Source organism: Geotrypetes seraphini, chromosome 6, assembly GCF_902459505.1.
Source record: "Geotrypetes seraphini chromosome 6, aGeoSer1.1, whole genome shotgun sequence".
NCBI lineage: Eukaryota > Metazoa > Chordata > Amphibia > Gymnophiona > Dermophiidae > Geotrypetes > Geotrypetes seraphini.
This window is the reverse complement of record NC_047089.1, coordinates 6,443,354-6,460,012: the sequence shown is the minus strand read 5'-3', so window position 1 is coordinate 6,460,012 and position 16,659 is coordinate 6,443,354. Positions and strand designations below refer to the sequence as shown.

General features: G+C 47.1%; 1 protein-coding gene across 2 annotated transcripts in view; it reads right to left on the bottom strand.

The window, feature by feature from the left end:
* The window catches only part of INPPL1 (inositol polyphosphate phosphatase like 1), a 172,986-nt gene that overhangs the window by 35,154 nt on the left and 121,173 nt on the right, over positions 1 to 16,659 (bottom strand). For both annotated transcript variants that reach the window (XM_033949508.1, XM_033949509.1), the window contains exons 13-15: positions 14,267 to 14,384; positions 11,461 to 11,557; positions 3,823 to 3,961 (exon numbers count right to left, since the gene is read on the bottom strand). In XM_033949508.1, the coding sequence (XP_033805399.1) occupies positions 3,823 to 3,961; positions 11,461 to 11,557; positions 14,267 to 14,384 (354 nt within the window). The remainder of the gene's footprint in view (positions 1 to 3,822; positions 3,962 to 11,460; positions 11,558 to 14,266; positions 14,385 to 16,659) is intronic.

The window sequence follows — 16,659 nt, the reverse complement described above, 5'->3', positions numbered from 1 at the left end:
TCCAAAGGTCCACTGAAATCATCCACATAAAAGTAAATCATCCACATAAGAGCCTTAAAGGACCTAGTCCGCTAGGGATACAGGACCCAACACGGTCGCAGTGTCTCACTTCCGGCTCACCACACATAAGAACATAAGAAACGCCTTCACCGGATCAGACCTAGGTCCATCTAGTCCGGCGATCCGCACACGCGGAGGCCCAGTTAGGTATTCCCTGTAGGAGACCCGGATTTCCCGTATCCCTCGATATGATTTGCAAGAAGGTGTGCATCCAACTAGCGCTTGAAACCCAGAACAGTAGTCTCCGCCACAACCTCCTTCGGGAGAGCATTCCAAGCGCCCACCTCTCGCTGTGTTTCCCACGTACTCACCTTTATAGGACCCCCCCCAGGGACCCCTGAAGAAGACTTTTTGTTGAAACGTGGACCGTGTTGGGTCCTGTATCCCTAGCGGACTAGGTCCTTTAAGGCTCTTATGTGGATGATTTACTTTTATGTGGATGGAATTATTTTATGTGGATGATTTTAGTGTACCTTTGGAACTTTGATACTTTCAAATAAAGTCCATTTAGGAACATCGTCACTCCACCGGGCTTAGACTTAGACATCTTGCAGCGATAACCAAATGTTTTTCCCAAGATGCCCTGGACTAAACTTAGATGTCCAGAGTGGAGAGTTGCGCGGGGACAGGAATCCCACCCGTCCCCGTGAGGAATCCCTCCGTCCCCACCCGTCCCCGCGAGGAATCCCCTCCGTCCCCACCTGTCCCCGCGAGGAATCCCCTCCGTCCCCGCCCGTCCCTATAAACTTCAGAAATAGTTATTTCATTTAATTATGCTACTGAATTAAAGGCTCTGGTAGAAACCCATTTACAAATAAGCAAAAAGACTTTATTAATTTGAAAATATTAATTGGGAAGAATACATACTTTTGTAAACGGGTTTCTACCAGAGCCTCTAATGTTTATAAATTTTTATCAATACAACTAATATACTACTTTATCCTGAAGCAAAAAAAAAAAAAAAAAAGAAATATAATTCTTTTCCTACCTTTGTTGCCTGGTTTCTGCTTTCCTCATGTTCTCATTCAATTCCTTCCATCCACTGTCTCTCTTCCTTCTGCATCTTCCATTTGCTCTGTTACTGTGCCTCTCCCTTTCTTCCCCCTTCCAAATTGGTCTGGCACCCATCTTCTACTCTCCGCTCCCCCCATAGTCTGGCATCTGTCTTCTTCCCTGCCAGCGTCTTCTCCCTACTCTCTCTTCCTCATTTCCTTTCAATGTCCTTCTCCCTCTCTGTCTTCCCCATGGCCTTTCAGCATCCTTCTCCCCCCTCTGTCTTCCACAAGTGCTTTCAGAGTCCTTCCCCCCCCGCCCTTTCCATGGCCTTTCAGCGTCCTTCTCCACCCCTTTGTATTCCCCCATGTGCTTTCAGCGTCCTTCTCCCTCCTCTGTCTTCAAGTGCTTTCAGAGTCCTTCCCCCCCCTCCTGTCTTCACCATGGCCTTTCAGTGTCCTTCTCCCCCCCTCCTTCTCTACCGCCCCGGGTGCAGCACAGCCAGCCAGGTCCCCTTACTTTTGTGGCACTTCCCCGACCGACCAACAACAGCCCCGGTCCGACAAACCTCCCTGCCCTTAACCGCGAATCTAAATTACCTTCTTACAGCTGCTGTAAGAAGGTAATTTAGATTTGCAGCTACAGGGCAGGGAGGATTGTCGGACCCGGGCTGTTATCGGTCGGTCGGGGGAGTGCCACAAAAGTAAGGGGACCTGGCCGGCTGTGCTGCAACCGGGGCGGGGCGGGGCGGACCGCCCCCCTCCCTTGGTAGCCACTCGAACCGCGAGGCTACTCTCCTTCTCCTTACCTGCCCTGCCTGCACCACAGAGCCGAACGGAAGTCTTCCCGACGTCAGCGCTGACGTCGGAGGGAGGGAGGGCTTTGTTTAAGCTTTGTTTAAGCCCTCCCTCCCCTCCGACGTCAGCGCTGACGTCGGGAAGACTTCCGTTCGGCTCTGTGCTGCAAGCAGAGAAGGTAGGGAGGAGAAGAGCCGTGCGACTGAGTACATCCAGCCCCGCAGGAGCCCCGCGACCCTCGGAGGCGTCCCCATGGGATCCCCGCGACCCTAGGGGGCGTCCCCACGGGATCCCCACGACCCTAGGGGCGTCCCCACGGGATCCCCGTGACCCGAAGGGGGAACCCGCGGGATGCCCGCGGGTCCCGCGGGATTCCCGTCGTCCCCTTTCCGTGCAGCTCTCTAGTCCAGAGCTAGATCTGTTTTAAAAGCGTCTAAGTGTGTCTTGAGGTGAGGGTACCACTTTCTGTTGGGCCTGGGCTGCAACTCTGTTTATTGGGGGGGGGGGGGACTGCAATTTTATTACAGGTCTATGGTGGTGATCCCGAGTTACTGGGCTCATCCAGCGATGAGCGGTTGGCTGGCAGTAAGCTGTGGGAGCTGATGCCATTGGGTCGGGTGAGCTGGAAATGGGGCAAGGAGATCCATGTCACCCTCCCCCTCTCAAACCCTTGCTGACATGGCAGGGCCAGGGGGCTATATCTAAGTGCAAAAAGGTGCCCAGACTGAGCAGATGATCACTGGAGGAATTATATAATGACCCCCCCACACACAAACACATTCCCCCAGTGGTCACTGACCCGTTCCCACCCCAACAAAGATCTGAATGAAACAGTACAAATCCTAGTAGAGCTGTACACAGGTGCCTTAAATAGCCCGGGGGGTGGACTAGTTGACCATAGAGAGAAGGACCCAGGCCCTTAAGCCACTCTAACCACTATATTTATAGTGGAACATTTGAGCCCACCAAACCCCTACTATACTGACATATAGGTGCCACATGCAGCCATAAAGGCTATTTGGGGTGGTAGACAGGCGAGTATAGTAGGTTTTGAGGGAGTTTTGGAGGCCTCATCTTATATTATAAGGGGGTTATAGTAAGATGTACATCTGGCACCCTTTATGTGAAGTTCACAGCATTGCCCTCAAAGGTGCCCCATTGCTCTGTTGGCATGTCTGGGTGGCCAGTCCATTACAATGCTGGCCCCTCCCATGTCCAAATGGTCTGAAAAAACACCATGAACACCTTCTTTCACATCAAGCAGCATTGTGGGGTAAAGACCTAGATCAACTGCTTTCGCCCACCACTTATGAGGAATTCAGAAAACGTCTAAAAACTCAACTGTTCCTAATGTATCTAGACAACTGACCCACTCATCTTCTTTCTCCTCCATAGGAGATTCCTCTGTCCTATTAATCTCTTTCTCCTCAACAACACATTTCCGGTCCTATTAACTCTCCTCTTCCCCCCTCTTAAATTCAATCAATTTGTACCTCGCTTATTCCATTGTAAACCGCATAGAACTTAACGGTATTGCAGTATATAAACTGTTATCAGTATTATTATTATTCTGAACTTGGTTGTTTTTATGGTCAAAAATAGCCAAAAAATGTTTTATGTCCTAAGGTTGGATGTCCTGAAGAATAAGATGTCCAAACAGGCGATTTTTACATCTAAACGGTTTTAAAAATGGACGTTTTCAGCATCTGCGTTTTGGATGCACTTCTCAGGACATCCAAAGTCGGACTTAGACACGCTATTGAAAATGGCCCACCATGTGCCTGGCATTTTCCATAATGCTTGTGCCGCGCAACAGAGGCACCTTTGAGCAGTAACCGCAGCAGCCAATGGGCAGCGTTGAGTGGATGGGCCGAGATGCATGCCTTGACCTCAGATCTACTCCACGGGATCTGGTGGCTCTGTCCTGCTGAGTTTCCTCCCTGAGGTACAAGTGTGGAGAGCATCTCCGTACCTGGATATCCATGTCCAAGCGGTAGTTGAGATCGCCAAACCAGAAGAGATGGGTGAACCTCAGGGAGATGTCAAAGGAGCTAAGCTGTTTGTCTCCGAGGGACAGCAGGCGCAGGATGTCCAAGTAATTCTGGTTCCGCCTGGAGAGGACAAAAGAAGTCACAGAAACAACATGAGTATGAGAAAGCCTTTCCCTTCTCACAGTACAAGAACCAGAACAGAGACCATTCAAAAAAAGTCAACAATATACCTGAGGAAAGAAAAAAAAAACAACTGTATTTATGTTCAGGCATGTTTAAATAGTAGAAAAAAAAACCACCGTGGAGTTATGTCCTGCCAAGATTGTTAGATAAGGATCTGGGTGTCATCGTAGAAAATACGATGAAATCTTCCGCCTAATGTGCGGCGGCGGCCAAAAAAGCAAAAAGGATGCTAGGAATTATTAAAAAAGGGATGGTTAACAAGACTAAGAATGTTATAATGCACCTGTATTGCTCCATGGTATGACCTCATCTGGAGTATTGTGTTCAATTCTGGTCTCCTTATCTCAAGAAAGATATAGTGGCGCTAGAAAAGGTTCAAAGAAGAGTGACCAAGATGGTAAAGGGGATGGAACTCCTCTCGTATGAGGAAAGAGTAAAACGGTTAGGGCTCTTCAGCTTGGAGAAGAGATGGCTGAGGGGAGATAGGATTGAAGTCTACAAAATCCTGAGTGGAGTAGAACGGGTACAAGTGGATCAATTTTTCACTCCGTCATAAACTACAAAGACTCGATGAAGTTACAGGGAAATACTTTTAAAACCAATAGGAGGAACTAGTTTTTCACTCAGAGAATAGTTAAGCTCTGGAACGCGTTGCCAGAGGTTATGGTAAGAGCAGATAGTGTAGCTGGTTTTAAGAAAGGTTTTGACTATTTCCTGGAGGAAAAGTCATAAGAACATAAGAACATAAGCAGTGCCTCTGCCGGGTCAGACCACAGGTCCATCCTGCCCAGCAGTCCGCTCCCGCGGTGGCCCAAAAACAGGTCAAGACTTGTCTGAATCATCAGAAGGGGCTCCCTTGCCACCTTGGTTTCTCATTTAAGTCCTGCCTTCCTATCGAAGTCCTAACCCTCCGGTCTTGCACATGCACGACCAGGTTGGTTTATACTCATTACCTGGTTAACTTCCTATACTTGTGTTACATCCCAGCTCCTCCCTCAGTATCCCACGATCCCTTTATCCCTCAGGAATCCATCCAATCCCTGTTTGAATCCTTGTACCGTACTCTGCCTGATCACTTCCTCCGGTAGCGCATTCCAAGTGTCCACGACCCTTTGGGTGAAAAAAAACTTCCTTGCATTTGTTTTGAACCTGTCTCCCTTCAGTTTCTCAGAATGCCCCCTCGTATTTGCTGTCCCCTTCAGTCTGAAGAATCTGTCCCTATCCACCCTCTCTATGCCCCTCATGATCTTGAAGGTCTCTATCATATCTCCCCTGAGCCTCCTTTTTTCCAGAGAGAAGAGCCCCAGCCTATCCAACCTCTCGGCGTATGGGCAGTGTTCGAGCCCTCTTACCATTTTCGTTGCTCTCCTTTGGACTCCATAGATTGTTATTGAGAAAGACATGGGCAAAGCCACTGCTTGCCCTGGATCAGTAGCATGGAATGTCGCTACTCCTTGGGTTTTGGCCAGGTATTGACGACCTGGATTGGCCACCGTGAGAACGGGCTACTGGGCTTGATGGACCATTGATTGGACCCAGTGAGGCTATTCTTATGTTCTTCATTCAATTAATGCCTACAAATCTAAAGGGGTACAAAAGCTTCAGAATCTGGAGCAATTAACCCAGCTGCGTTTCAAAAGTGAACAAATCACTCGCTTTCGTTTCAATCTTAGACCCCTTTCCTTCCTATTTATTTAAATCTCTTACTGTATCTTTTATTTTTTTCTATAAACTATTTATTAATCCCAGTCTGATGAACTTACAGAGGAATGCAACATTATTTTAAATAGTTGCCAAAGAATTACCCTGAAGCAGTGGGAGATTTAGTGACCCTGCGAAACGCTGGTCGCGTCGGTTTCAGTGCGGCAGCATTCCACAATACAGCGCATTCCTTGCAACAAACAGCTGATCTAGAAGCGTACGGGCAGAAAAGTAGCTTAAGTGTCACAAAATTTTGAGGTCACTGGTTTACATATTCATGCTCTGTTGAGGTATCAGAAACAATTCTTCGGAAATTTTGCGCTATATGGATGGACATTGTTTGCTGACTTTTTGAAATTAAAGATGAGTTTCTGAACATGAAAGGGGGAAAAATAAGGTGATTAATAAATAGTTTATAGAAAAAAATAAAAGATACAGAAAGAGAATTAAATAAATAGGAAGGAAAGGGGTCTGTGATTGATTGCCTGTGATTTCTTCACTTTTGAAACCCAGCTGGGCTAATTGCTCCAGATTCTGAGGCTTTTGTACCCCTTTAGATTCGAAGGCACTATGAGGAAAGGCTGGGTAAGTTGCAGCTATACTCACTCGAGGAGTGTAGAGAGAGGGGAGACATGATTGAGACGTTCAAATATGTCACGGGCCGTATTGAGGTAGAAGAGGGTATCTACGGCGACAAGAAGACATCCGTTGAAACTCAAGGGTGGGAGATTTCATGGTGACACCAGGAAGTACTTCTTCACCGAGAGGGTGGTTGATCATTGGAATAGTCTTCCACTGCAGGTAGTTCAGGCCAGCAGCACGCTGGACTTCAAGAGAAAATGGGATAAGCATGTGGGATCACTTCAGGGAAGAATTTAGGGGGTGGGTCATTAGAGTGGGCAGACTTGTTGGGCCTTTTCTGCCGTCATCTTCTATGCTTCTATGAATCATCTAACAATCTTGACAGGACATAATGCCACGGTGGGTTTTTTCTACCATTTATACAATTTTGGACCACGTGGTCAGACAAATATTGGAATTTATTGGTTCTACAGGCGTGCTTAAAGACACAAGCCTGCAACATCTGCCAAAGAACTCGCTAACTAGTGCAAAGACTAGTCTAGTCTTGAGTTCTTGATTGCTGTTATCTTTTCAAAGTTTCAGCCTTGTCCTGGAGCACCGTCTAGTCTTCAGGACTCCAGAGAGCTTGCCTGTCTGTCCTTAGTAATTGAAAATACAATAGTGAAGCACTGCCCCCCACTGGCAGCCCATGTAGTTGGAGGACTCCCACTCAGCTTAGAGAAAACAGCGCCCCCCCCCCCCCCCCCAGGTTATTATAACATCGCACTGTTGGGAATCCCTGAGAGACAAATACATACTGTATATCGCAGGTTCTCCAAAATATGGTTCCCACATTGATTTGGGGGAAGGAGAGGGAGAGAGTATTGGGCAAGCTGCACTGACTTCCAAGAAGAGCTTGAGTTTTCTTTTAAAATGTTATTGTCTGCTTTTAAAATTATGCCCAGCTTAGCAGTATTATATCTTAAGTTAATATGTAACAATTTATGTCCTCAACAAATATCAAATGTTAAACACATGCGTTTATGAGAAACGCGTCATAAGAATAATCCCATCTTTCTTATCTAAGCTAACTCCATCCTTTACAAAATGTAATTTATTTCCAAGGCCTTTCCGTTCTCTCTCCACTAACTATATCCTTATTGACTGTAAATCACTTAGGCGGAAGTCTGATAGGTGATATGTCAAAAATAAAATGTTTCTGAACTTGTCCTAAGACTACGGGTTGGAGGGGGACCAGAAGGACGGCCTTCCTTGCCTCTGCAGTACCCGACATGGATGTCAGATGGCCCCTTAAAACAAAGATTGTTTCAGAGGTTTTTAATCTGTTTAAGGTTTAAACTGGTGAATTTATGGTAAGGAGGGGGGCATTATGTAATACATAAATATTGATGGAAAGGTCAGTAATTATGCTATTTCCACATCCCAGAGTCTACTAATGCAAAAGAGATGTCTATAATCCTCTTTGAGTTGTCAATGAAAAGTAAAATATAGGCGTTAAAATTACATTATCTAATCAATTATAACCAAATAATTGTGGTCTAATTGTGGAGGGGTATTTTCAATATGTCTAAATCTGATTCTCCCAACTCTGGAATGATCTCCCCCCCCCCCCCTTTTTTTTAAGGCGTTCCAGTTCGTTTCAATTTTTCTGTAAATCTTTAAAGCCAAACATTTTGAAAATTAATTATTTTGAAATTTTGCTATTATCTTCTATTTATCATTTGTAAATCATTCCCTGTTTATTTAATTGCTGTAAATCGAGTCGAGCCTTCTCAGAATGATGACTCGGTATACAAAGTTAAGCTTTAGTTTAGTTTATACAGGGGCATCAATACCTCCTTTTTCCTAGTTGGCCATACCTCTCCCTATGCAACCTATCATCCTTTTAGCTTTCGCTGCCACCTTTTCAACCTGTTTGGCCACCTTAAGATCATCACATACAATCCCACCCAAGTCCCGCTCTACTGCTGTACACATAAGTTCTTCATCCTCTAAACCAGAGGTGCCCAATAGGTCGATCACGATCGACCGGTAGATCGCCAAGGCAAAGTCAGTCGATTGCGGAGCCCATCCCGTGATAGACTCGCATTGCCTTCACAATCTACCGGGCCAATCAGCCTTCCTCTCCCCAACGTCAATTCTGCCGTCAGAGAGGAAGTTCCGGGCCAGCCAATCGCTGCCTGGCTGGCCCAGAACTTCCTCTCCAATGGCAGAATTGACATCAGGGTGAGGAATGCTGGTCGGCCTGATGTAGGGAAGCAGGGAGAGATTGGGGCGGCGGTGGCTTTGTGGTCTGTTCCCCGATGGCGGCGGCATTGGCTTGGGGGAGGGCAGGGAGAAAGAAAGAAAGGGGGCCGGCAGGGAGACATAAGGAAAGAAGGGAAACAGAAAGAAAGAAAGGGGGCATGAAGAGAGAAAAAAAAAGAAAGGGAGGCAGGGAGAAAGAAAGGGCAGGGAGAGAGGAAGAAAAAGTTGGGGGAAGGAATGAGGTTTGGAGGAGAGGAAGCATACAGGCTGAAAGAAAGGAAGAAAGATTGGATGCATAATCAGAAGAAGAAAGTGCAACCAAAGACTCATGAAATCACCAGACAACAAAGGTAGGAAAAATGATTTTATTTTCAATTTAGTCATCAAAATGTGTCCATTTGAGAATTGATATCTGCTGTCTATATTTTGCACTATGGCCCCCTTTTACTAAACCGCAATAGCGTTTTTTAGCGCAGGGAGCCTGAGAGCGTTGAGAGCAGCGCTGGATATTCAGCGCAGCTCCCTGCACTAAAAACAGCTATCATGATTTAGTAAAAAGGGAGGGGGGTATATTTGTCTATTTTTGTATCGTTGTTTCTGAGGTGACAGTACATAGAATCATCTGCCTTGACCTGTGAAAAAAAATACGGAATATAAATGATAATTAACATTTTCTCTGCGTACAATGTGCTTTGTGGTTTTTTTAAAATTTTATTGTTGGTAGATCATTTTGACTTGGTCATTTTAAAAATAGCTCGCAAGCCCAAAAAGTGTGGGCACCCCTGGTCTAAACCGTTCCGTTCCTTCTGTTTTTTGCAGCCCAAATGCATGACCTTGCATTTCTTAGCATTAAATTTTAGCTGCCAAATTTCAGACCATTCTTCAACCTTCGCCAGATCTTTCCTCATGTTATTCACACCATCCGGCGTGTCTACTCTATTGCAGATTTTGGTATCATCCGCAAAGAGGCAAATCTTACCCGACAACCCTTCAGCAATATCATTTATAAAAATGTTAAAAAGAACAGAACCTTGAGGCACACCACTGGTAACCTCCCTTTCCTCAGAGCGATCTCCATTGACCACCATCCTCTGTTGCCTTCCACTCAACCTGATCCAGTCCGTCACTTTGTGGCCCATCCTAAGGGCACTCAGTTTATTTGACGACTGTGTGGAACACTGTCAAAGGCTTTGCTAAAATCTAAATACACCACAACCCTCTATCCAATTCTCTGGTCACCCAGTCAAAGAAATTGGATTTCATTAACATCTTGGGCCTGATTCTAGAAACAGCACCCTAATTGTACGCCTAATGACGCCTAACTAAATTCCACACGCAACCCGAATTGATGACCACATCATTGATCTTTAATTACATTTTTTTTTTTAATCGATTAAAAGTTGTGTGCTCAATACCAAGCAGAACCTAGCGACACCGAAGTCAAGAGGTCCTCCGATGCCTACCTGAAAAGTAGGTGCAGTTAAGGACGGGTAATATGCATGGCAAACGTAGGCATCACTAAGTGTGCGAGAAAGGCATCAGTAAATTACGCCAGGTAAAGTCTGGCCTAATATATCACCGCCTACCTCTAGGATGGCCTGACGACACCTACGTCCACTTAGGCGCTGCTAGGCATGATTCCATAAAGGGCGTCTAGCAGTTGATCAACAACCGCGCAGAACAGCGTCTTAGGCGTTTTTAGGCACCGTTTATTGAATCAGGTCCCTTGTGTTCGAAAAAGCCAGTGGAAAATTTTTTTCAGTTCAAGTTCAGTTGATCAAACGCACCTGAAACATCGCAAACTTGTTTCAGGAAAGCCGAGAAACGACCCCCATTGTAGCTCTTCCCTAGTAGCGTGAGCAGAAAGAGGATGTCCCAAATAAAACCCAGTCAAACGGGGTAAGGTTAGTGAGGCTTTGAAGGTGACCACTGCGGTCCCCTTCTTTGGACGGTTTCAAACCACCATTTTGCAACTGCCGTTTATGCGACGGTGGATCAAGAGTTACTCTAGTGCTTTTTAAGGACTGTAACGAGAGAGAAGAGGGTCAGGATCGATCACACCCGTGATTATGTTTCTGCAGCACTTGTTCATTAATCTGCCCACCTCCACATTATTTTCCTGTTTTTCTAAAGCAGTTTAAAAATGCCCTTTTCCATACTTCAGTCACACGGATAGGGTACCTCTCACTTTTCTGTATTTCATTTGGAGAAGAAATGAGTTTTCTCTTAACGTGTTCTCAGCATGCCTCTAAAATTCCCCTTCAAGCATTTGTGGTGTGAGGTCACGTCAGCCGGAGAGCCCAGCAAAATGGTGAGCCCCCTTTCCCTCTCCACAAATCTAGCACTCCTCTTTTTCTTAACTGTCATTACCCTCCCCCCCCCCCTTCAGATCCAACGTCTCTCCAATCTCCCTCCCACCCTATGCGGCCTAGCATTTCTCCCAACCCCCCCCCCCCCAGTTCTCAAAACACCTACAAATCATTAGAAGAGTCAGCAATTGAAACAGGTTGCTACTGCCTGGCCCCATCTGGGCCTTTCCTGTACCACATCCTGCCCACAGGAAGTTACATCACAGAGGCAGAAAATGGCACAGGAAAGGCCCTGATGAGGCTGGGAAGATGCAGCCCGTTTCAATCGCTGTCTCTGCTGGCAATCTGTGCATGTTTTGAGGACTGGGGTGGGTGGGAGGAATTAGGGTGGCAAAGCAATGCCAGGCCCGCTGGCCATCTTAATTTTTTCACCCTGGACCCCCTGAGTCCTAGCTACGCCATCCATGTCAGCCATGCCAGAGAAGACTCTCTCTGGCCTATCATTAACATAACCGTGGCATAAGACAAGGTGCTCAGGAAATCACAGAAGAGACAACACGGACAGAGCAAGGTTAAGGGCAGGATTGGTTCACTCACCTGGCTGTCTTCTCATTGCCCGAGGTCAGGTGACAATTCACAAACCCAAAGGAGGTGCCATTAAACATGAAGGAGATGCCAACAGCACCTTTATTCCCTGCAAAACAGAACTGGATTAGCTGAGGTGCACCCAAAGCAGAGGCACCTAAGAAAAGACCTTTTGTAAGGGGGGGGGCAGCATGATAAGATCTCCCAGCATGCTCTCTGCTGTTACTAGACTTAAGGGCAATATTTATTAAGGCCAGACCACAACGCAATGAGTCTAGTTCAGACTGCAAGAAATATAGTGCTCAATAGCGAGACTTGGTGGTCTGTTGCTTTTAATACCTACCAGCTGCGGATTTTAAAAAAGTTTGCCTAATCAATGCACTACAGATACAGTCAGTCACGATGGGGTAATTCTATAAATATGTGGATATCTTACATAGCCCAAATTTGCAAAGTGGGCTGGGCTGGACACGTGAAGGGGCATTTTCAACAGGATGTCCAAGTTTGAGTTTGGACATTTGGGGAAAGACGTCTATGTAGACATTTTGGTCATTACTGCATCTATCTTTTTGGGGGCCATTCTTAAATATAAAGATGTCCACATGAAAAACACACAAAAGCAGGTTTTTTGGGGCCTTCAAGCAACCAGCATTCTTAGCAAACTGTTCACAGACAGCTGAGATTTCCTCAGCACAGCAGGATTACTGCAGAGAATGTCATATTAAAAGTCCCAAATACAGATGTCACTTTAACTTGCTTCTATTCTGTGGTGAACCCTCCAAAACCCACCCAAAACTTACTGTGCCCACCTGTACACCACAACAATAGCTCTTATGTCTGCAGCAGGTGTCATCTCAATGTAGGTACAGTCAAAACAAAAAAATTAGGTGACACTAGGTGGCCTCTGGGACCAGCACCTGGGTCCACAGAAACATAGAGTATGACGGCAGAAAAGAGCCGACGGCCCAACAAGTCTGCCCACTTACGAACTCTCCCTCCCTCGAGAATCCATCTTTTAAGCATTCCTCTGGAGCGACCCCCACCTGTCTGTCCCATCGTCCCTTGAAGTCGAGCGGTGGTACTGGCCTCGACTACCTGACGTGGAAGACCATTCCATCGATCAATTACCCTTTCGGTGAAGAAGTATTTCCTGGTGTCCCCTGAAATCTTCCCCCCCTGAGTTTTAGCAGATGCCCTCTTGTTGCCGTGGGACCCTAGTGATGTTGAAGACCAGAAGCGGGTGTATTTAGGGGCAGCGCTGGACTTTGGCATCACTAGGCAACGCTAGCTGCAATTCTACAAGGAACCTAGACGCTGGAATTTTTTAAAAAATGTGCATCCCAGTTTGCTGCCAGACCGTGGTAGCATGCCTACTGCTGCCTGCCATCGGGACGCACGTTTTCAAGAATCAGGCCCAAAGAGGCCAAAATAAAATTCACAGCTATTTAACCAGCTAAGAGCTGCTAGGGCTTAGCCAGTTTTGTCTCAGCTGGCCAAATAGAAACTGGAAATTCAACGCCGGATGCCAGATACGGCACCGGCATTGAATTTCCAGTTGTGCCGCAGCCCAGGGGAGACAGCTGGCTATCTCCCGCAGTCTGAATATCAGGCGGAAAAGCGTTATTGATCAACCGATATCTACGGACAAACCAGCTTGTAAGAAAAGGAAACGTGTCGCCAAAACACAAGTCACTCTGTTCAGCAATCAATAACCGAACCACAGCGGTTCGTTGCATTAACAATGAACAAAACAGAGCCACTCTACGTATCAACCAATAATCAAATGCCATCGCTCGAGTGATCGATCACTCATCGAACCACAGCCAAACGCAAGCACTAAAGGGGAAATTCTGCAGTACGGCGCCACATTTACACGATATCTGAGCGCGTAAATTTTATTTATTTATTTATATACCGCCTACTAATTGTCAAAACCAGGGGTGTCCAACCTTTTGGCTTCCCTGGGCCGCATTGGCCGAAAGAAATGTTTCTGGGAGCCGCGCAAATGCTGCAGCATGACAGAGGAGGGAGCCGGCAAGACGGTAAACACCAGGGGGCAGCAGAGGAAAACACTGCATCGCCCTCGACCGGGGGCCGCACAAAATACTTCACGGGGCCGCAGGTTGGACACCCCTGGTCTAAATGGTTTACATTTCAGGTACTTTGTCCCTATCTGTCCCAGTGGGCTCACAATCTGTCTCATGTACCTGGGGCAACGGAAGATTGAGTGACTTTCCCAAGGTCACAAGGAGCAGCACAGGATTTGAACTGACCACCTCAGGTTGCTGAGGCTGAAGCCACTCCTTCCTCCTTTTACTGTCATTTACGCTCATTAAGTGTACACTTATCCCTGAAAGTGACAGCGAGGCGACTGCGAGGCCTTGGACAAAGGAGTTTATCAGCCCCATGGCGTGAAAATGCCAGGGGAGGTGTATTCACAGGCAGGGCTGTCAGTTACATGCATCCCTGTCGCATCTGCTTGACCACAGTTACACCAGGTCCATGGCATAAGCACAGGTTTAATTTTCCAATCCACATGCATTGAGTTCTGTCTAATTTTGACCCTCTGGGTATCCGGTACCCAGAGGTAGGATGTTTCCTTAGAAAATTAAGTACAAACAGTAGCAGAGTTTGCAGCTATGTGTTCTGTCTGCAAATTACCCCTCTATATTTCAACTCGTAGCCCTACAGATCAAGAGATAAGCAAAACTCAACCACCCACCAGTCCTACCAGTAACCAGAGCCAGGGTTGCGATGGACCTCGAGAAGACCCAGTCCACCCTTGCTGATCTAATCTTCCCAAGCTGCTGGTCCATACCTAATGTGTTGGCAATCCCCGTCTTCACACTGGAGGTGCCAATGTGGCTAATGCGGTTTTCATGCTCTGGCTTCACCAGGACGGCAATTTTAATGTTCCATAAGGACTGCATGGCAATCTGCAATGAAAACACATACAAATTTTAAAAGCCAGAAATGAAAACACGTCAGCCTCTGGAGGGCGAGGGTAGTCTCCAACTCCACTGCCAGGATCAGGTCTTTCTGTACAATATTTACTGATCGAGAAGGGGCAGAGTGGGATGTGGCAAGAAATAAACCCCGAGTCTGGCTTCCCTCCACTTTCAGGTCTGGCATTTACAGCGAAAGCACGAAACGGGAGAAACCAAGACCGACGGGTTTTAAAATTGTAGCCATTTGGCAGCAAAGCTTACAATAAGGGGAAGACACAGCCCCAGAACCTCAACTCTTTCCAAGAAAATGTTTTTTTTGTTTCTGTAACAGAAGAGCTGACAGTTTGTAGAAATGTTTCCTATGCATGCACATCCAGAGGTGGGAGATAAGAAGATGCAACCCCCCCCCCCCCCAAACTGCAGCCCACTTGCATAATTCTGGGTGTCTGGATGGTCTGGAACAGAATCATTTCTCTTTCGATGCTCATTCGGGGCTGATCTTCGGCCAGCAGCGTTCAGCATTTTGATAACCACGGCCAGCATTATTTCTAAATATTCAATTCTGGGCCCTCTCCGGGCTTTGGCACCGACTACCCAGTGTTGTGGAGCCAGCTAACTCATAGCTAGTTAGGTACGACGTTAAGCACTTATCCAGCTATGGCAGAAGTCTCAAAGTCCCTCCTCGAGGGCCGCAATCCAGCCGGGTTTTCAGGATTTCCCCAATGAATCTGCATGAGATCTATGTGCATGTACTGCTTTCAATGCATATTCACTGGGGAAATCCTGAAAACCCGACTGGATTGCGGCCCTCCAGGAGGGACTTTGACACCCTTGCTCTATGGGAACCCTCCAAGGGGCAGGGGTCTCAAAGTCCCTCCTTGAGTCGGGTTTTCAGGATTTCCCCAATGAATCTGCATGAGATCTATGTGCATGTACTGCTTTCAATGCATATTCACTGGGGAAATCCTGAAAACCCGACTGGATTGCGGCCTTCCAGGAGGGACTTTGACACCCTTGCTCTATGGGAACCCTCCAAGGGGCAGGGGTCTCAAAGTCCCTCCTTGAGTCGGGTTTTCAGGATTTCCCCAGTGAATCTGCATGAGATCTATGTGCATGTACTGCTTTCAATGCAGATTCACTGGGGAAATCCTGAAAACCCGACTGGATTGCGGCCCTCCAGGAGGGACTTTGACACCCTTGCTCTATGGGAACCCTCCAAGGGGCAGGGGTCTCAAAGTCCCTCCTTGAGTCGGGTTTTCAGGATTTCCCCAGTGAATCTGCATGAGATCTATGTGCATGTACTGCTTTCAATGCAGATTCACTGGGGAAATCCTGAAAACCCGACTGGATTGCGGCCCTCCAGGAGGGACTTTGACACCCTTGCTCTATGGGAACCCTCCAAGGGGCAGGGGTCTCAAAGTCCCTCCTTGAGTCGGGTTTTCAGGATTTCCCCAATGAATCTGCATGAGATCTATGTGCATGTACTGCTTTCAATGCATATTCACTGGGGAAATCCTGAAAATCCGACTGGATTGCGGCCCTCCAGGAGGGACTTTGACACCCTTGCTCTATGGGAACCCTCCAAGGGGCAGGGGTCTCAAAGTCCCTCCTTGAGTGGGGTTTTCAGGATTTCCCCAATGAATCTGCATGAGATCTATGTGCATGTACTGCTTTCAATGCATATTCACTGGGGAAATCCTGAAAACCCGACTGGATTGCAGCCCTCCAGGAGGGACTTTGAAACCCTTGCTCTATGGGAACCCTCCAAGGGGCAGGGGTCTCAAAGTCCCTCCTTGAGTCGGGTTTTCAGGATTTCCCCAATGAATCTGCATGAGATCTATGTGCATGTACTGCTTTCAATGCATATTCACTGGGGAAATCCTGAAAACCCGACTGGATTGCGGCCCTCCAGGAGGGACTTTGACACCCTTGCTCTATGGGAACCCTCCAAGGGGCAGGGGTCTCAAAGTCCCTCCTTGAGTCGGGTTTTCAGGATTTCCCCAATGAATCTGCATGAGATCTATGTGCATGTACTGCTTTCAATGCATATTCATTGGGGAAATCCTGAAAACCCGACTGGATTGCGGCCCTCCAGGAGGGACTTTGACACCCTTGCTCTATGGGAACCCTCCAAGGGGCAGGGGTCTCAAAGTCCCTCCTTGAGTGGGGTTTTCAGGATTTCCCCAATGAATCTGCATGAGATCTATGTGCATGTACTGCTTTCAATGCATATTCACTGGGGAAATCCTGAAAACCCGACTGG